We start from the raw sequence: 22,386 nt of genomic DNA, 5'->3' as shown, positions 1-22,386 counted from the left end.
AGATACACTGATGATATCATTACAACCAGTTAGTTAACAACCAGACGTCCTGGTGATATCATTACAACCAGTTAGTTAACAACCAGATACTCTGATGATATCATTACAACCAGTTAGTTAACAACCAGACGTCCTGATGATATCATTACAACCAGTTAGTTAACAACCAGACGTCCTGGTGATATCATTACAACCAGTTAGTTAACAACCAGATACTCTGGTGATATCATTACAACCAGTTAGTTAACAACCAGACGTCCTGGTGATATCATTACAACCAGTTAGTTAACAACCAGACGTCCTGATGATATCATTACAACCAGTTAGTTAACAACCAGACGTCCTGGTGATATCATTACAACCAGTTAGTTAACAACCAGACGTCCTGGTGATATCATTAGGACCAGTTAGTTAACAACCAGAAGTCCTGGTGATATCATTAGAACCAGTTAGTTAACAACCAGACGTCCTGGTGATATCATTACAACCAGTTAGTTAACAACCAGACGTCCTGGTGATATCATTACAACCAGTTAGTTAACAACCAGATACTCTGATGATATCGTTACAACCAGTTAGTTAACAACCAGATACTCTGATGATATCATTACAACCAGTTAGTTAACAACCAGACGTCCTGGTGATATCATTACAACCAGTTAGTTAACAACCAGATACTCTGATGATATCATTACAACCAGTTAGTTAACAACCAGACGTCCTGGTGATATCATTACAACCAGTTAGTTAACAACCAGATACTCTGATGATATCATTACAACCAGTTAGTTAACAACCAGACGTCCTGGTGATATCATTACAACCAGTTAGTTAACAACCAGATACTCTGATGATATCATTACAACCAGTTAGTTAACAACCAGACGTCCTGATGATATCATTACAACCAGTTAGTTAACAACCAGACGTCCTGGTGATATCATTACAACCAGTTAGTTAACAACGAGATACTCTGATGATATCATTACAACCAGTTAGTTAACAACCAGATACTCTGATGATATCATTACAACCAGTTAGTTAACAACCAGACGTCCTGATGATATCATTAGAACCAGTTAGTTAACAACCAGACGTCCTGGTGATATCATTAGAACCAGTTAGTTAACAACCAGACGTCCTGGTGATATCATTACAACCAGTTAGTTAACAACCAGATACTCTGATGATATCATTACAACCAGTTAGTTAACAACCAGATACTCTGATGATATCATTACAACCAGTTAGTTAACAACCAGACGTCCTGGTGATATCATTACAACCAGTTAGTTAACAACCAGATACTCTGATGATATCATTACAACCAGTTAGTTAACAACCAGACTTCCTGGTGATATCATTACAACCAGTTAGTTAACAACCAGATACTCTGATGATATCATTACAACCAGTTAGTTAACAACCAGATAGTCTGATGATATCATTACAACCAGTTAGTTAACAACCAGACGTCCTGGTGATATCATTACAACCAGTTAGTTAACAACCAGACGTCCTGATGATATCATTACAAACAGTTAGTTAACAACCAGATACTCTGATGATATCATTAGAACCAGTTAGTTAACAACCAGACGTCCTGGTGATATCATTACAACCAGTTAGTTAACAACCAGACGTCCTGGTGATATCATTACAAACAGTTAGTTAACAACCAGATACTCTGATGATATCATTACAACCAGTTAGTTAACAACCAGACGTCCTGGTGATATCATTACAACCAGTTAGTTAACAACCAGATACACTGATGATATCATTACAACCAGTTAGTTAACAACCAGACGTCCTGGTGATATCATTACAACCAGTTAGTTAACAACCAGATACTCTGATGATATCATTACAACCAGTTAGTTAACAACCAGACGTCCTGATGATATCATTACAACCAGTTAGTTAACAACCAGACGTCCTGGTGATATCATTACAACCAGTTAGTTAACAACCAGACGTCCTGATGATATCATTACAAACAGTTAGTTAACAACCAGATACTCTGATGATATCATTACAACCAGTTAGTTAACAACCAGATACTCTGATGATATCATTACAACCAGTTAGTTAACAACCAGACGTCCTGGTGATATCATTACAACCAGTTAGTTAACAACCAGATACTCTGATGATATCATTACAACCAGTTAGTTAACAACCAGACGTCCTGGTGATATCATTACAACCAGTTAGTTAACAACCAGATACTCTGATGATATCATTACAACCAGTTAGTTAACAACCAGACGTCCTGATGATATCATTACAACCAGTTAGTTAACAACCAGACGTCCTGGTGATATCATTACAACCAGTTAGTTAACAACCAGATACACTGATGATATCATTACAACCAGTTAGTTAACAACCAGATACTCTGATGATATCATTACAACCAGTTAGTTAACAACCAGATACTCTGATGATATCATTACAACCAGTTAGTTAACAACCAGACGTCCTGATGATATCATTAGAACCAGTTAGTTAACAACCAGACGTCCTGGTGATATCATTAGAACCAGTTAGTTAACAACCAGACGTCCTGGTGATATCATTACAACCAGTTAGTTAACAACCAGACGTCCTGGTGATATCATTACAACCAGTTAGTTAACAACCAGACGTCCTGGTGATATCATTACAACCAGTTAGTTAACAACCAGATACTCTGATGATATCATTACAACCAGTTAGTTAACAACCAGACGTCCTGGTGATATCATTACAACCAGTTAGTTAACAACCAGACGTCCTGGTGATATCATTACAACCAGTTTTGCCTCTGGGTTCATACTTTTTACTTTATGCTGACTGGTCCATATAATAATGAAATAATTGGCCCATTTAATGATTAATAATAAATAAGTGTTATAATCACTCAAAGAAATCCAGACAGATAGTGAATGAAAGTCTGAATTTACCATAAAAATATTTATTGATAATTATATTATTTCTTGACAAAAGCAAGAGAAAGGACACACTAAGATTCGACTTTTAAAACGACAAAAAATGGTATGTATAAACAAACGACAGTAACAACAATGGAACACATTAAAATGATGAAATGCTTGATCAGCCGTTTGATATGCTGGGCTGATTGATATTGTTGACTTACCGTAGTGTTTCCCTTCCTCTAACTAAACTATTAGTTCATATATAAACCAATACTATCAAACACCTTTATGGTCGCCTCCCTCAACCATTCTTCAATCATTTCTCATCCGTACCTCAACCATCTTTTAAGAAAGCACAACTAAAGTATTTCCAGAGCGCTGGCCAAATGAAGATTACATTTCAGAAATGCACATTAAAAAAAAACTTTAAAAAAACTAACAGCATTATGATTACAGTCACAATCCAAATCCATACACAGCCAGTCACATGTCCATTTGTTTACATGCAGATAACTGCCCGGATAATATGGAGGAGGACGAATACAGTGTCAACACAGAGAAGATAATCTGCAGTAGGGGGGTGTAGTGTAACAGTGGGCTACCAGATATCATCCATCTTTATTTGCTCTTCCCTGTGTCCAAAAGAAGTCTCTACCCCCTCTGCCTTTCTGTCAAAACCAGGTCACTGTTGCCAGCACCATGCCAGTGGCCTCCAATGTCTCTATGCTGCCGCAGCCACACAGCTGAGCCCCGAGCAGCGATAGGAGAGGAGAGGCCAGACGCCACAGAACACAGAGCATTGGTCACCAAAGCTGTACCCCTTTTCTCTCTGTCTCTCTCTTTCTCTGCTCTGCTCTCCACGAGTCCAGCCTATGAGTCCTTATCTCCACGGTGCAAACACGCTGACCTGGACCCTCTCGGCTGGCACTATGGGCCCGGGGGGAGGCGAGGGGAGACGAGAAGGTAGTGGGTGAGGGATAAAGAGGGAGGAGGGGACGGGGAGGAGGGGGAAGAAAGGGCGCTTCAATGGTAGAGTTCCAGAGGTCCAAATTGGATCTGGTAATGGCTGGTCGGTGGCGACGGAAGGTCGTTAAAACCAGTACAGCTCCTTCCCTTTCTTGTGATGCTGGAGGCCTGGGGAAGGAAAAAGAGAAAGCAGAAAACAATGAGAACGAGGCCAAACGGTTGTCCTGGCTGCTCCTGCTTTGAATCCAAACAGTTCATTGGTCAAAGCTAATAGTAAGGACATTGATGTGGGGTGTGTGTGTGTGTGTGTGTGTGTGTGTGTGTGTGTGTGTGTGTGTGTGTGTGTGTGTGTGTGTGTGTGTGTGTGTGTGTGTGTGTGTGTGTGTGTGTGTGGTGTGTGTGCGTGTATGACACTAATTCCCTGTTTATTCCATACAACTGCAGCAAAGACACATACAGTATAACTGTGCCCTACAGTATACAGCTCAACGACAACTGTGACCTTCAGTATATAGCTCAACCACAACTGTGACCTACAGTATATAGCTCAACGACAACTGTGACCTACAGTATATAGCTCAACCACAACTGTGACCTACAGTATATAGCTCAACGACAACTGTGACCTACAGTATATAGCTCAACGACAACTGTGACCTACAGTATATAGCTCAACCACAACTGTGACCTACAGTATATAGCTCAACCACAACTGTGACCTACAGTATATAGCTCAACCACAACTGTGACCTACAGTATATAGCTCAACCACAACTGTGACCTACAGTTTATAGCTCAACGACAACTGTGACCTACAGTATATAGCTCAACGACAACTGTGACCTTCAGTATATAGCTCAACGACAACTGTGACCTACAGTATATAGCTCAACGACAACTGTGACCTACAGTATATAGCTCAACCACAACTGTGACCTACAGTATATAGCTCAACGACAACTGTGACCTACAGTATATAGCTCAACGACAACTGTGACCTTCAGTATATAGCTCAACCACAACTGTGACCTACAGTATATAGCTCAACGACAACTGTGACCTACAGTATATAGCTCAACCACAACTGTGACCTACAGTATATAGCTCAACGACAACTGTGACCTTCAGTATATAGCTCAACCACAACTGTGACCTACAGTATATAGCTCAACCACAACTGTGACCTACAGTATATAGCTCAACCACAACTGTGACCTACAGTATATAGCTCAACGACAACTGTGACCTACAGTATATAGCTCAACGACAACTGTGACCTACAGTATATAGCTCAACCACAACTGTGACCTACAGTATATAGCTCAACCACAACTGTGACCTACAGTATATAGCTCAACCACAACTGTGACCTACAGTATATAGCTCAACCACAACTGTGACCTACAGTTTATAGCTCAACGACAACTGTGACCTACAGTATATAGCTCAACGACAACTGTGACCTTCAGTATATAGCTCAACGACAACTGTGACCTACAGTATATAGCTCAACGACAACTGTGACCTACAGTATATAGCTCAACGACAACTGTGACCTACAGTATATAGCTCAACCACAACTGTGACCTTCAGTATATAGCTCAACCACAACTGTGACCTACAGTATATAGCTCAACGACAACTGTGACCTACAGTATATAGCTCAACGACAACTGTGACCTACAGTATATAGCTCAACCACAACTGTGACCTTCAGTATATAGCTCAACCACAACTGTGACCTACAGTATATAGCTCAACGACAACTGTGACCTTCAGTATATAGCTCAACCACAACTGTGACCTACAGTATATAGCTCAACCACAACTGAAATGACTAACAATCTCGTTCTAAGCCACGTTGACAAACGATATTGAAAAGTACATTTCATTGGGGTGGCAGGGACACATTTATCAGTATCAATATACTTTCTAGGGGCTCAAAGATCAGCTTACCAATGCTAATGTCAGGTCATAAGGCTGTGGAGTGTTTGAGGTTCATAGTGTTAACAGATCTGTGGGATTATGGACACGCAGCTGGCTGTGGCTGCAGCAGAAAGGACTACTACTGAAACGCTGCAGGAGGTTGTTGTTGTGGTTGTTGTTGTTGTGGTTGTTGTGGTGGTTGTTGTTGTGGTTGTTGTGGTGGTTGTTGTGGTGGTTGTTGTGGTGGTTGTTGTGGTGGTTGTTGTTGTGGTTGTTGTTGTGGTTGTTGTTGTGGTTGTTGTGGTGGTTGTTGTTGTGGTGGTTGTGGTGGTTGTTGTGGTTGTTGTGGTGGTTGTGGTGGTTGTTGTGGTTGTTGTGGTTGTTGTTGTTGTGGTTGTTGTTGTGGTTGTTGTTGTGGTTGTTGTTGTGGTGGTTGTTGTTGTGGTTGTTGTTGTGGTTGTTGTGGTTGTTGTTGTGGTTGTTGTTGTGGTTGTTGTTGTGGTTGTTGTGGTGGTTGTTGTTGTGGTTGTTGTGGTGGTTGTTGTGGTTGTTGTGGTGGTTGTTGTTGTGGTTGTTGTGGTGGTTGTTGTTGTGGTTGTTGTGGTGGTTGTTGTGGTTGTTGTGGTGGTTGTTGTTGTGGTTGTTGTTGTTGTTGTTGTTGTGGTTGTTGTTGTGGTAGTTGTTGTTGTGGTGGTTGTTGTGGTTGTTGTTGTTGTTGTGGTTGTTGTGGTTGTTGTGGTTGTTGTTGTGGTGGTTGTGGTGGTTGTTGTTGTGGTTGTTGTGGTGGTTGTTGTTGTGGTTGTTGTTGTGGTTGTTGTTGTGGTTGTTGTTGTGGTGGTTGTTGTTGTGGTTGTTGTGGTGGTTGTTGTGGTTGTTGTGGTGGTTGTTGTTGTGGTTGTTGTGGTGGTTGTTGTGGTTGTTGTGGTGGTTGTTGTTGTGGTTGTTGTTGTGGTTGTTGTGGTTGTTGTTGTGGTGGTTGTTGTGGTGGTTGTTGTGGTGGTTGTTGTTGTGGTTGTTGTGGTTGTTGTGGTGGTTGTTGTGGTGGTTGTTGTTGTGGTTGTTGTGGTTGTTGTTGTGGTTGTTGTGGTGGTTGTTGTTGTGGTTGTGGTGGTTGTTGTGGTTGTTGTGGTTGTTGTGGTGGTTGTTGTTGTTGTTGTGGTGGTTGTTGTTGTTGTTGTGGTGGTTGTTGTGGTGGTTGTTGTTGTGGTTGTTGTGGTGGTTGTTGTTGTGGTTGTTGTTGTGGTTGTTGTTGTGGTTGTTGTGGTTGTTGTTGTGGTTGTTGTGGTTGTTGTGGTGGTTGTTGTGGTTGTTGTGGTGGTTGTTGTGGTTGTTGTGGTTGTTGTTGTGGTTGTTGTTGTGGTTGTTGTGGTGGTTGTTGTTGTGGTTGTTGTTGTGGTGGTTGTTGTGGTGGTTGTTGTTGTGGTTGTTGTGGTGGTTGTTGTGGTGGTTGTTGTGGTGATTGTTGTTGTGGTTGTTGTGGTGGTTGTTGTGGTGATTGTTGTGGTGGTTGTTGTTGTGGTTGTTGTGGTTGTTGTTGTGGTTGTTGTGGTGGTTGTTGTTGTGGTTGTTGTTGTGGTGGTTGTTGTTGTGGTTGTTGTTGTGGTTGTTGTGGTGGTTGTTGTTGTGGTTGTTGTTGTGGTTGTTGTGGTTGTTGTTGTGGTTGTTGTTGTGGTTGTTGTTGTGGTTGTTGTGGTGATTGTTGTTGTGGTTGTTGTTGTGGTGGTTGTTGTTGTGGTTGTTGTGGTTGTTGTTGTGGTTGTTGTGGTGGTTGTTGTTGTGGTTGTTGTTGTGGTTGTTGTGGTTGTTGTTGTTGTGGTTGTTGTTGTGGTTGTTGTTGTGGTTGTTGTTGTGGTTGTTGTTGTGGTTGTTGTGGTTGTTGTTGTTGTGGTTGTTGTGGTGGTTGTTGTGGTTGTTGTTGTTGTGGTTGTTGTTGTGGTTGTTGTGGTTGTTGTTGTTGTGGTTGTTGTGGTGGTTGTTGTGGTTGTTGTTGTTGTGGTTGTTGTGGTTGTGGTTGTTGTGGTTGTTGTTGTTGTGGTTGTTGTGGTGGTTGTTGTTGTGGTTGTTGTGGTGGTTGTTGTGGTGGTTGTTGTTGTGGTTGTTGTTGTGGTTGTTGTGGTGGTTGTTGTGGTTGTTGTGGTGGTTGTTGTTGTGGTTGTTGTTGTGGTTGTTGTGGTTGTTGTGGTGGTTGTTGTGGTTGTTGTGGTGGTTGTGGGTTGTGGTTGTTGTTGTGGTTGTTGTGGTTGTTGTTGTGGTTGTTGTGGTGGTTGTTGTTGTGGTTGTTGTTGTTGTGGTTGTTGTGGTGGTTGTTGTTGTGGTTGTTGTGGTGGTTGTTGTTGTGGTTGTTGTGGTGATTGTTGTTGTGGTTGTTGTGGTGGTTGTTGTGGTGATTGTTGTGGTGGTTGTTGTTGTGGTTGTTGTGGTTGTTGTTGTGGTTGTTGTGGTGGTTGTTGTTGTGGTTGTTGTTGTGGTTGTTGTTGTGGTGGTTGTTGTTGTGGTTGTTGTGGTTGTTGTTGTGGTTGTTGTGGTGGTTGTTGTTGTGGTTGTTGTTGTAGTTGTTGTGGTTGTTGTTGTTGTGGTTGTTGTTGTGGTTGTTGTTGTGGTTGTTGTGGTGATTGTTGTTGTGGTTGTTGTTGTGGTGGTTGTTGTTGTGGTTGTTGTGGTTGTTGTTGTGGTTGTTGTGGTGGTTGTTGTTGTGGTTGTTGTTGTGGTTGTTGTGGTTGTTGTTGTTGTGGTTGTTGTTGTGGTTGTTGTTGTGGTTGTTGTTGTGGTTGTTGTGGTTGTTGTTGTTGTGGTTGTTGTGGTGGTTGTTGTGGTTGTTGTTGTTGTGGTTGTTGTTGTGGTTGTTGTGGTTGTTGTTGTTGTGGTTGTTGTGGTGGTTGTTGTGGTTGTTGTTGTTGTGGTTGTTGTTGTTGTGGTTGTTGTGGTGGTTGTTGTTGTGGTTGTTGTTGTGGTTGTTGTGGTGGTTGTTGTTGTGGTTGTTGTTGTGTTTGTTGTTGTGGTTGTTGTGGTGGTTGTTGTGGTTGTTGTGGTGGTTGTTGTTGTGGTTGTTGTTGTGGTTGTTGTGGTTGTTGTTGTTGTGGTTGTTGTGGTGGTTGTTGTGGTTGTTGTTGTTGTTGTGGTTGTTGTTGTGGTTGTTGTGGTTGTTGTTGTTGTGGTTGTTGTGGTGGTTGTTGTGGTTGTTGTTGTTGTGGTTGTTGTTGTGGTTGTTGTGGTGGTTATTGTTGTGGTTGTTGTGGTGGTTGTTGTTGTGGTTGTTGTTGTGGTTGTTGTTGTGGTTGCGGTAGGCTCAGCTGTTGTAGAGAAAAGACTCCATACCTGCGTCCATGTTGATGGCCATCTCTCCTGGGGGCAGCAGGCCCGGCCAGGGGGCGGTGGCGTCCAGCTTGCTGATATCATAGGGGTGGTGTCCAGGGAGGGTGCCCAGGTGGGAGGGTCGCATGGTGGGCATGAGAAGGGGGCCATATGGGTGGTGGGGCTCCAGGCCACTGGGGGAGTAGAGTTCATGGAAGGGCCTGGGGGCCCCGTAGGCTTGGCCCTGTGCGTAGCCCCACCCCTCTGCTGGGTGCAGGTGCGAGTGGGGGTGAGTGTGTGGGTGAGGAAGGCCTGGGTGGAGTCCGGAAGCGTAGGGGTCCATGGAATAGGTGGGCGCTCTGGGCTCGCAGCGGGAGCGACACTGGGGGGAGGGGTAGTTGCTATCCCAGAAGGATGGGGGGAAGCTGTGGCGACTGCTGGGTGAAGGGGTGTCTGAGGGAGGGAGGGAGGGAGGGAGGGAGGGAGGGAGGGAGGGAGGGAGGGAGGGAGGGAGGGAGGGAGGGAGGGGTAAACAAAGATCAGGTTAAGGCATGGCATGGACAGTTGCTGTGTGTCATGTCATGATTTACAGACACTTATAGGATGGCCTCGGAAAGATGCAGGCAAGTCATGACAACATTATTTAGGTCACATGGTTTTCACACCCCCTGGCCCAGACACAGTATATCGGTCATATGTACATACAGCACACAGTCCTACCAACAGTAGCCTTCTGCTGGCTACAGATATGAGAGAAAGAGACATATTCCGACAGACAGAGAGAGAGACAGAGAGAGACCCATCGCCCTCCCAGCAGCCCCTTCACTCCCCTCAGCCCCCTTACCCCCTCCTTTGGCCCTGTACACACACCCCTCCCTCACCTCTTCACCCCTCCCACCCCACCTGTTGTTTTTTCTCCCTCACCTCTTCAACCCCCCCTCACCTCTTCAACCCCCCCTCACCTCTTCAACCCCCCCTCCCGTTTGCCTAAAGCAGAATGTCAGTGTGCCAGGTTTGGCTTGTGAACGTTGGCCATTGTGGTGCTGGCCGGAGCCGCTAGAAGGCGATACGCTGGCCCGCGGGGTTCTAAGCTTACGCCTGCATATAAACATAGTATCTGTTGTGAGGCAGGAAGACGGATGAAGACGTCCAGAGAGAGAGAGAGAGAGCGAGAGAGGGAGAGAGAGAGGGAGAGACAGAGAGAGAGAGAGAGAGAGAGAGAGAGAGAGAGAGGGGGAGGGGGATGGAGAGAGAGAGAGAGAGAGAGAGAGAGAGAGAGAGAGAGAGAGAGACAGAGAGAGAGGGAGAGAGAGAGAGGGAGAGAGAGAGAGAGGGAGAGAGAGAGAGAGAGAGAGAGAGAGGGAGAGGGGGAGGGAGAGAGAGGACAGGATGTGTGTGTGTGTGTGTGTGTGTGTGTGTGTGTGTGTGTGTGTGTGTGTGTGTGTGTGTGTGTGTGTGTGTGTGTGTGTGAGTGTGTGTGTGTGTGTGTGTGTGTGTGTGTGTGTGTGTGTGTGTGTGTGTGTGTGTGTGTGTGTGTGTGTGTGTGTGTGTGTGTGTGTTTGGGTGAGGTAAATGGTAAATGTAAAAGGGGAGAAATTGATGGGGTGCAGTGAAACAATTTGTACAAACATATTGCTGTTGAATACAGTTAATGTGAAGACATTGGTTGACATGAGAGGAATATAAAGACCTTCCACACCGTCTGCCCTGTTGTTGATTAGAGAGAAAATGTCCACTGATTGATGATAATCCATTCATCAATGTAATTTACATTTACATTTACATTTACATTTAAGTCATTTAGCAGACGCTCTTATCCAGAGCGACTTACAAATTGGTGCATTCACCTTATGATATCCAGTGGAACAACCACTTTACAATAGTGCATCTAAATCTTTTAAGGGGGGGGGGGGGGGGGTTAGAAGGATTACTTTATCCTATCCTAGGTATTCCTTAAAGAGGTGGGGTTTCAGGTGTCTCCGGAAGGTGGTGATTGACTCCGCTGTCCTGGCGTCGTGAGGGAGCTTGTTCCACCATTGGGGTGCCAGAGCAGCGAACAGTTTTGACTGGGCTGAGCGGGAACTGTGCTTCCTCAGAGGTAGGGGGGCCAGCAGGCCAGAGGTGGATGAACGCAGTGCCCTTGTTTGGGTGTAGGGCCTGATCAGAGCCTGAAGGTATGGAGGTGCCGTTCCCTTCACAGCTCCGTAGGCAATCACCATGGTCTTGTAGCGGATGCGAGCTTCAACTGGAAGCCAATGGAGAGAGCGGAGGAGCGGGGTGACATGAGAGAACTTGGGAAGGTTGAACACCAGACGGGCTGCGGTGTTCTGGATGAGTTGTAGGGGTTTAATGGCACAGGCAGGGAGCCCAGCCAACAGCGAGTTGCAGTAATCCAGACGGGAGATGACAAGTGCCTGGATTAGGACCTGCGCCGCTTCCTGTGTGAGGCAGGGTCGTACTCTGCGAATGTTGTAGAGCATGAACCTACAGGATCGGGTCACCGCCTTGATGTTAGTGGAGAACGACAGGGTGTTGTCCAGGATCACGCCAAGGTTCTTAGCACTCTGGGAGGAGGACACAAGGGAGTTGTCAACCGTGATGGCGAGATCATGGAACGGGCAGTCCTTCCCCGGGAGGAAGAGCAGCTCCGTCTTGCCGAGGTTCAGCTTGAGGTGGTGATCCGTCATCCACACTGATATGTCTGACAGACATGCAGAGATGCGATTCGCCGCCTGGTTATCAGAAGGGGGAAAGGAGAAGATTAATTGTGTGTCGTCTGCATAGCAATGATAGGAGAGACCATGTGAGGATATGACAGAGCCAAGTGACTTGGTGTATAGCGAGAATAGGAGAGGGCCTAGAACAGAGCCCTGGGGGACACCAGTGGCGAGAGCGCATGGTGCGGAGACAGATTCTCGCCACGCCACCTGGTAGGAGCGACCTGTCAGGTAGGACGCAATCCAAGCGTGGGCCGCGCCGGAGATGCCCAACTCGGAGAGGGTGGAGAGGAGGATCTGATGGTTCACAGTATCAAAGGTAATGGCAGCCTCTTTGTGGTTCCCTCTACAATGTCACATTAATGTATGACATACTGTCTAGACTTGGCTGTTGACATATTGTCTAGACTTCTAAGGCTGTTCATCTGTATCTGCTTGTGCTTAATATCATCAAAACACACCTAACTACCCAAAACACACCTAACTACCAAAAACACACCTAACTACTCAAAACACACCTAACTACCAAAAACACAACTAACTACCCAAAACACACCTAACTACCCAAAACACACCTAACTACCCAAAACACACCTAACTACCCAAAACACACTTAACTGAGAGCCTGAAGAGTGTCACAATCATGTCTAATAATATGCCTGACCCTTGAACCGCAAACCTTCCTAACCTCTGATCCCATTTTTAGTCCACACACACACACACACACACACACCACACACACACACACACACACACACACACACACACACACACACACACACACACACACACACACACACACACACACACACACACACACACACACACACTTGTGTCCTCTGACCTCACCTGTCACACACACAGTGGCAGACACACACAGACCCCCCCCCACCACACACACACCCATACCACACACACACCTAGCAGTGTCTATCCTACCTGTGCCCAGGTCCAACGCCCTCCTCTTGCCCTCTCCTTCCATGTAGGAGCTGAGTGCCCTGGAGAAGTGTTCGTCCACCACACTGCTGATGTCCCCTTGGTAGTACGTGAAGAGGATGCAACGCGACGTCAGGTACTCAGCCTCGGGGACTTCCTGTTTCTCCTTAGGGCCTCCCTCCGGTCGCGTGGAGGAGGGATATGAGGAAGAGGAAGAGCCGGGGCCCACGCTGGTGCCTGCCGACACCCCCCCTGGACCCCTTTGCGCCCCCTTGCTTTCCATCATGAAGTCTCTGCGGCAAGGAGAGGTGCTCCTCAGACCGACTGGTGCCTGGAGGGGGAGGGAGAGGGGCGAGGTGGGGTGGGGGAAATAGACAGTTGTTAGGAGGGAGAGAGATCTGGTAGACATCATGTCTATTGTGACATATGACGTGTGTGTGTTTGTGTATGTGTGTGTGTGCGTGTGTGTGTGTGTGTGTGTCTGTGTGTGTCTCTGTGTGTGTGTGCGTGTGTGCGTGTGTGCGTGTATGCGTGTGTGCGTGTGTGCGTGTGTGTGTGTGTGTGTGTGTGTGTGTGTGTGTGTGTGTGTGTGTGTGTGTGTGTGTGTGTGTGTGTGTGTGGGGGGGGGGGGGGAATTGACTAATAGTCCTGTGATCATGACACTGTTTTTTCCACAACTATTCAAACAAAATCAGTGTCTTCCAATTGCCAAACAACAAAAATGCTGAGTCATAACAAAAGTGTAATCCTTAACTTTGATAATGGAACATTGAGAAACAGAGCACTGTATGTGGAATACATTTGGCTTCTAATAGACCTCGTTAATAAGCTGTCCATAGAGTCAACATTTTGTGTCGCCAAAACAACCAAATAGGTTGCTTTACAACAACAATAAAAAAAATACTAATCTGTAACGATTTCCTCTGAGTATATACCCATAACGCATTCATTACACAGCTACAAGCATTTCAGGAACGCGTTATAATAGGTCCTAACTTGATTATTAAAGGTTAATGAAATATATCCAGAGCAGATCTATAGAGCATTCATGGCATACTATAGAAGAGCTCATATTTACAAGAGCTCATATATACAAGAGCTCATATTTACAAGAGCTCATATTTACAAGAGCTCATATTTACAAGAGCTCATATATACAAGAGCTCATATATACAAGAGCTCATATTTACAAGAGCTCATATTTACAAGAGCTCATATATACAAGAGCTCATATATACAAGAGCTCATATATACAAGAGCTCATATTTACAAGAGCTCATATATACAAGAGCTCATATTTACAAGAGCTCATATATACAAGAGCTCATATATACAAGAGCTCATATTTACAAGAGCTCATATTTACAAGAGCACATATATACAAGAGCTCATATATACAAGAGCTCATATATACAAGAGCTCATATTTACAAGAGCTCATATTTACAAGAGCTCATATTTACAAGAGCTCATATATACAAGAGCTCATATTTACAAGAGCTCATATATACAAGAGCTCATATATACAAGAGCTCATATATACAAGAGCTCATATTTACAAGAGCTCATATTTACAAGAGCTCATATTTACAAGAGCTCATATATACAAGAGCTCATATTTACAAGAGCTCATATATACAAGAGCTCATATTTACAAGAGCTCATATTTACAAGAGCTCATATTTACGAGCGCTCATATTTCCAAGAGCTCATATTTACAAGAGCTAATATATACAAGAGGTCAAATTTAGTTATCTTAATAGATGCATTATTACAATGACAGCATAGTGTCATCATTATGGATGTTCTCAAAAAGTGTGATTCTGCCATACCAGGGTTAGTGCCAAGACCAAACCATGTTTGGAAAATTATGCTGATACACTATACTTACAAAAGTATGTGGTCACCCCGTCAAATTAGTGGATTCTGCTATTTCAGCCACATCCGTTGCTGACAGTTGTATAAAATGGAGCACACAGCCAGGCAATCTGCATAGACAAACATTGGCAGTAGAATTGGCTTACTGAAAAGTTCAGTGACTTTCAACGTGGCACCGTCCATAGGATGCCACCTTTCCAACAAGTCAGTTTGTCAAATTTATGCCCTGCTAAAGCTGCCCCGGTCAACTGTAAGTGCTGTTATTGTGAAGTGGAAACGTCTAGGAGCAACAACGGCTCAACTACGAGGTAGTAGGCCACACAAGCTCACAGAACGGAACCGCCAAATGTCCTCGGTTGCAACACTCACTACCGAGTTCCAAACTGCCTCTGGAAGCAATGTCAGCACAATAACTGTTTGTCAGGGGCTTCATGAAATGGGTTTCCATGGCCGAGCAGCCGCACCCAAGCTTAAGATCACCATGCGCAATGCCAAGCGTCGGCTGGAGTGGTGTAAAGCTCGCAGCCTTTGGACTCTGGGGCAGTGGAAACGCGTTCTCCGGAGTGAGGAATCACACTTCACCATCTGGCATTCCGACAGACTAATATAGGTTTGGCGGATGCCAGGAGAACGCTACCTGCCCTAATGCATAGTGCCAACTGTAAAGTTTGGTTGATGAGGAATAATTGTCTGGTGCTGTTTTTCATGGTTTGGGCTAGGCCCCTTAGTTCCAGTGAAGGGAAATCTTAACGCTACAGCATACAATGACATTCTAGACCATTTTGTGCTTCCAACTATGTGGCAACAGTTTGGGGAAGGCCCTTTCCTGTTTTAGCATGACAATGCTCCCGTGCACAAAGCGAGGTCCATACAGAAATTGTTTGTCGAGATCGTTGTGGAAGAACTTGACTGGCCTGCGCAGAGCCCTGACAACCCCATCGAATACCTTTGGGATGAATAGGAACACCGATTGCGAGCCAGGCCTAATCACCCAACATCAGTGCCCGACCTCACTAATACTCTTGTGGCTGAATGGAAGCAAGTTCCCGAAGCAATGATCCATCATCTAGTGGAAAGCCTTCCCAGAAGAGTGGAGGCTGTTATAGCAGCAAAGGGGGAACTGTCTACATATTAATGCCCAATGAGCAAGTGTCCACATACTTTTTGTCATGTAGTGTATATAGCCTTTACTAGACCCATTTCCCACCACAGACCGGTACATACTGCAGACCCGTGACTTACCATCTTCTTCTCACTGAGGTTAATGTCGCCTGAAGATTCTCACATGGTTGAATCCTCAGGGTAGATTTGAACGGATCAAATTTTGTAGTTGAGGATCATATCATAACTATTTCATAACTCATTAACAGTCCTTTTCCACATCACAATTAGGCCTAAGTTGGTCATACTGATCTATAACATAAAAGGTTTATGTACGAATTCTATGCAGTCAAAGTAAAGTGAAATATTTGTTCCTAATCATAAAGCATTTATAGCTAAGCACTTCGCGGTAATTAACCATGCATATTGCCACTCTGATCTATAACACCAACATTCAAAGTTTATGTATGAATTCCCATTGTGGGGATCTTCATGCACATTTGACCTCAGTGAGTAGAAGAAGGTAAGTCCCGGGCCTATACTGGTCTGTGGGAGAAATGGGGCTGGTACAGGCTATATATCAGCATAATTCTCCAAATGTGGTTTGGCCTTTGGGCAAATTCACTAACCCTGCTTTGGAAGAAGTACACTTTTGAGAACAGCCATTATGATGACACTACACTGTCATCATTATGATGCATATATATACAGTTCCTTCATTCCTACCTCTTGACTTACTCCATATTGTGTTGTCTTACAGCCTGAATTCAAAATTGATTAAATCTTTTTTTTTATCTCACCCATCTACACACAATACCCCTTATTGACAAAGAGAAAACTTGTTTTCAGACATTTTTGCCAATGTATTGAAAATTAAATATAGAAATATCTCATTGACATAAGTATTATCACCCCTGAGTCAATACTTTGTAGAAGCACCTTTGACAGTTATTACAGCTGTGAGTCTTTCTGGGTAAATCTCTAAGAGCTTTCCACACCTGGATGATGCAACATTTGCCGATTATTATTTTCAAAATTCTTCATTCTCTGTCAAATTGGTTGTTGATTGTTGCTAGACAACCATTTTCAAGTCTTGCCATAGATTCTCAAGTAGATTTAAGACAAAACTCAGGAACATTCACTCTCTTCTTGGTAAGCAACTCCTGTGTAGATTTGGCATTGTGCTTTAGGTTATTGTCCTGCTGAAAGGTGAATTTATCTCCAAGTGACTGAACCAGGTTTTTCTCTAGGATTTTTCCTGTGCTGAGCTCCATTAAGTTTATTTTTTATCCTGAAAAACTCCCAAGTCCTTAACAATGACAAGAATGCCCATAATATAATGCAGCCACCACTATGCTTCAAAAGAGTGGTTCTCAGTAATGTGTTGTATTGGATTTGCCCCAAACATAACACTTTGTATTCAGGGCAAAAAGTGAATTGCTTTGCCACATTTTTTGCAGTATTATTTTAGTGTCTTGTTGCAAACAGGATGCATGTTTTGGAATATTTTATTCTGTACAGGCTTCCTTCTTTTCACTCTGTCATTTAGATTAGTGTTGTGGAGTAACTACAATGTTGTTTATCCATCCTCAGTTTTCTCCTATCACTTATGTAAGTTTGCCATAACAAAGGGGCTGAATACTTATTGACTCAAGACATTTCAGCTTTTCATTTTCAAATAAAAAACGTCATTCCACTTTCACATTATGGGGTATTGTGTGTAGGCCAGTGACAAAAAAAATCTCAATTTAATCAATTTTTTATTCAGGCTGTAACACAACAAAAATGTGGAAAAAGTCAAGGGGTGTGTATACTTTCTGAAGGCACTGTATATATATTATAAAAAAAAAAAAATCAATTTACTGGTGCACTCACTGACCGTCACTCAACTAGCCCATGTTAGTTAAATATTTGTAGATTGGTAAATTAGTCTAGTTAGTCTAGCCAGCTATCTAAACGTCTAGTAATCATGTAAGAAATACTCAGGGCCCCTGACCTCCAGGGGCCCCCATTGATTGTTTTAGTCACTCTCAGTCAGATATCATACTAACATGGCATAGGTCATAGTGAAATGTGTAGAATTGCAAGAAATTAGCTTTCAAACGAAACAAATGTATCCCCACCCTGTGGCAAAACGTTTAGAATTGCAGGAAATGAGCTGTAAAACTGCACACACAAAAAAATAATAATAATGTGTTTACTTTTTGTTAGTAAAATACCTTTTCTGCTAACAGAACCCTCTGTCGGTATTAAATTATAGTTTTTAATCCCGGTTACAACGTGAGTTAACGTTTAGCGGTTAATTATATAGCTAAAAGGCTATGTGTTTGTAGATACTGAGGTAATGAAGCTATAGCAACCAATGTGATAATAATGTCTGGGGTCATTTTTGCTTGTTTTTGCTGTTCTCCAAATAGCGTTTTAGAGTTTTTAAATGTCAGTAAATTAGCTTAAAGTCTCTTAACATTTATTGGGTGTGGATCCCCCCCGTCCAGACGTCACTAAAACTCAGACCCTGATTACCGCCCTGTATGCATCTATACCTAAATATGAGCTCTGGCATAGCATGACAGGATATATTTAATTAACCTTTAATAATGCGGTTGTCGACCTGTTATAATATGTTCATGAAATGCTTATAGATGTGTAATAAATGCTTTATGGATATGTAGTCAAAGTAAATCGTTACCCAAAAGTATTCTCACAATGCAAAGTTTTTCTCGCGCATTTAGTTCATTAACTGGAAACCTTTCCAAAGCGCCTCCTTACCTGGAAGTTGTTGATGAACGCGGGAGTGGCTGGCGCGTACGGTGCGTAATGTCCATGGACTGGGTACATAACATCCAAACAACTAATGGTAATGGCAGGGTGTCCTCTCGGGCCAGGGAAGGGAAGTGTAGCGTTGTCGTATAGAAACCAACGTTGTGACAGAGAGACAACATTCCGCTCGCTAGCAGCAATGTAACTAAGCAAGGCGCTCCAGCTCGGTCAGTGGCAACGCGCAGCAAGCAGCACGAGGCTTGACATCACCCTAGAGCGGGCTCTCCACTACTGCACGCAACAACAGCTGTGCTCTCAGATTGTGCTGAGAGAGGTTTCTAGAAAAAAACAGACACAAGAGTGTCCTGTACATCTCGACCCCACCCACCCAGTAGTGGCTCCGTCCTAAAATAAATGCTTGGATTTGTAATGTGTTAACATATTACATCATTATACTGTATACGGGACAATAGGCTATATTGTGTATACACTGAGTATATCAAACATTAAGAACACCTTCCTAATATTGAGTTGCACCCCTCTTTTGCCATCAGAACAGCCTCAATTCGTCAGTGAATGGATTCTACAAAGTGTCATAAGCGTTCCACAGGGATGCTGGCCCATGTCAACACCAATGCTTCCCACAGTTGTGTCACATTGGCTGGATGTCCTTTGGGTGGTGGACCATTCTTGATACACACAGGAAACTGTTGAGCAGCATTGCAGTTCTTGACACAAACCGGTGTGCCTGAATCTTTTGTCTTCCCCATTCACCCTCTGAATGGCACACAAACACAATCCATGTCTCAATTGTCTCATGGCTTAAAAATCCTTCTTTAACCTGTCACCCCCCCTTCATCTACACTGATAGAAGTGGATTTAACAAGTGACATCAATAAGGGATCATAGCTTTCACCTGGATTCACCTGGTCAGTCTATGTCATGGAAAGAGCAGGTTTTCTCAATGTTGTGTACACTCAGTGTATGCATTGTGAGGTATGCCTATAACAGGCCTATAGCCTAACCTGTTTAGGAACTATAATGTTGATCTCATGGATGGTCAGTCCTTGTTTCCATAGCTCCATCTATACATTTCAGAGTCGTTCCATTTTTCCAGCCCCATTCCAGCTGTTTACTAAAAAAAAGTGTCAGGGTGGCTTTTGTGTTGTTGTTTGAATCCCAGACTGTCCTTTTAAGATCAGAATTGTACTAAGAAGTGTAAACGTGGTATCATTTGTACAGTAATTGTTTAAATATTGTAAAGGTTATCTATTATTATCAAACAATCTACTTTTCCATCAATGCTTTCCATTTTCCATTATGTAATGTGTCTTGTGCCACAGCAGAGTTTAGTTGGTGGGACCCGTGCTCCGCTCGTACCCCTAAATGAACTATCCCAGGGTTACACGTAGGCCAATAGGCCTACAGGAGAATCACATTCATAATGTACTGTACACAGTTACAGTAGTAGAGGTATCAGAGTAATTTAACAAGCAAGTGGCTTCCTGTCAACCTTCCAAAGGTGTATTCCATATGAATTAAGGCGTTATGATGGCCTTACATCCCAACATCCATGGTGTTGTCAAGTAAAGTCTGAGGACATCAGAGCGAGTTGGTGGAATTCTCAGAATGACACATTTGTGTCAACTTAAGGGAACACACACTGGCCATACCAACACCAGGAAAAAAAGACTACACAATTCCATGACAAATTATCACCCATTAGTTAAACAAACAAGGCCCTTTCCTCACATACCATGTCATCTGTCATAGTATGGTTTGAGAATTAATAACAAAAGATAAGCATTAATCAATTTACCCTACCACCTAAACCACTCAGGTTTTATTCTGGCTTGATTCTGTCCAGGTTTGATAGGTTAGATGTCCTGTCTGAAATGTGACCCATTAACAGTTTAAAGGAGCAATGTGGCACTTTAACAGTTTAAAGGAGCCTGATTGGACGGCATGCCAGTATTTTTGACAGACACTCAGGAACGCAAGGGAGAATAGTGTGGAATATTTGTAGAATTCCTTTGACGAGTGTCAGATAAGATGGAATGCCTCTGATGTCTGTTGCCGGACGAGGCCGTTGGGATGTTGGATGATGTCGTGTTGCTGCTGAGGTGGGGGGACATAGACGTTGCTCTGTCAATCCCTAGATGTCTACAGTAGGTTTGGACACCGTGTTTACTAGTTGTGTGTCAACAATACTTTTACTTTTGCACTTTAAGTTGTGATTCAGCTGTTGTGGCATTATTTCATTCATAACCTGGTGGTTTTCTTATTTTTGCTCCTTTGATGTTGTCCTCTGATATTGTACATAAAAACCCCAAAATGCTCCAGAGGCATCTGCTATCAATCCCATAAAAGTTACATGTAAATGTTAGCCAAATGTAGTAGAATAGAATATAATAGATATTTTTCAGATATAATCAGGTCTGGAAAGGTTTGGTTCCATTTTGTCTGTTGTTTAGGACGGAGCAAGGCACTGGAGCCAGAGAGAGAAGTACGTGATGCAATGTTGGAGCGCTCCAACTTACAGCGTGATCAACAGCTGCAGCTGACGAAAGGGAGACCTCTAGTATTAATGACCATGACTCTCTCCCTCTCTCTTCCCCAGCAACACATAAACCTCATCGTTGCCTTACAGCACTCTGCCCTCCCCTGGAACAGCCGTCTACAGTCATTTGTCTCTATTGGGCAATGGTGTGTGTGTGTGTGTGTGTGTGTGTGTGTGTGTGTGTGTGTGTGTGTGTGTGTGTGTGTGTGTGTGTGTGTGTGTGTGTGTGTGTGTGTGTGTGTGTGTGTGTGTGTGTGTGTGTGTGTGTGTGTGTGTGTGTGTGTGGTTAGCAATGCAACACTTGCCATACAGTGACCAAACTAGGAAAGGGAGGAGGGCAAGCGACTCAACCCATTGACTGGAATAGAGTGTCGATGTAGGGAACAAGCTAGTTCAAAAAATTACTTTGTTTTTGTATACATGTTCATGATGAGCATCATTTTACTAATTTATTATTTATTACAAATTTAGTTCTGTATTATTATTCAAGCACAATAATGTGTGTGTGTGTGTGTGTGTGTGTGTGTATTTCTGTGTGTGTATATTTGTGTGTGTGTGTGCATGTGATGTGTGTGCTCTAGCCGAAAATAAACACAAGTAACATCACTGTTGCTTATGACTACCCCGCCAAACACTTCCTCTGGGGCGGCAGGAAGCCTAGTGTTTAGAGCGTTGGGCCAGTAACCCAAAGGTTGCTGGATTGAATCCCTGAGTTGACAAGGTAAAAGTCTGCCCCTGAACAAGGCAGTTAACTCACTGTTCCCCAGTAGGCTGTCATTGTAGATAAGAATTTGTTCTTGCCTAGTTAAATAAAGGTTCAATTAAAAAAATATATGATAATAATTTCTGCACAGGCTAAATGAGAACTGCTCCGAGGCCTCTGATTGGCTAATCTGTTGAAAGAGGTAATGGCACAACTACTTAGACCAGGCTTCTGATCGTTACACCAGGAATACTTCAGAACCCATGTTGTAAATACCTGTTGAAAAAAATAAAGTAACATCCTAGAACATGATGTCATCTCACTGTGGCCAGTAAAGCACGAGTTGCACAGAACACGCGAGTCGAGCCGGACTTATCAACAAATCTCGCATCATAAATAACTACTCAATAATATTTTGTAGATCAGTCAGTCACAATTTACCCATGATGCTGTACATCACGGTCTTGAATATGTTCATAGGCTATGTACTGTACTGCGTGCATGGAAATAGCACAGATAGCCTGGTTAATCCAGACTGAATTTAGCTGTTGTACTTCACTTCAATGGTGAGCGCAGTGTTCATTCTGGTTTAACCAGGCTATGGAAGATTGAATCTGAAACCATTTAC

At 43.4% G+C, this 22,386-nt stretch overlaps 1 protein-coding gene across 1 annotated transcript; it reads right to left on the bottom strand.

The window, feature by feature from the left end:
* Positions 1–2,931: 2,931 nt before the first annotated feature.
* LOC106560842 (transcription cofactor vestigial-like protein 2) lies at positions 2,932–18,817 on the bottom strand. Its single transcript, XM_014124244.3, has 4 exons — positions 18,505–18,817; positions 12,761–13,088; positions 9,129–9,557; positions 2,932–4,055 (listed from the first exon to the last, which is right to left on the bottom strand). The coding sequence occupies exons 1-4, from the start codon at positions 18,571–18,573 to the stop codon at positions 4,012–4,014; spliced, it is 870 nt and encodes a 289-aa protein (XP_013979719.1). The 5' UTR covers positions 18,574–18,817; the 3' UTR covers positions 2,932–4,011.
* Positions 18,818–22,386: the final 3,569 nt, after the last annotated feature.

The sequence above is a fragment of the Salmo salar genome, chromosome 01 (assembly GCF_965601325.2).
Source record: "Salmo salar chromosome 01, fSalSal1, whole genome shotgun sequence".
Taxonomy (NCBI): domain Eukaryota; kingdom Metazoa; phylum Chordata; class Actinopteri; order Salmoniformes; family Salmonidae; genus Salmo; species Salmo salar.
Note: the sequence above shows the minus strand (reverse complement) of the source record. Positions and strands in the feature narration are given on the sequence as shown.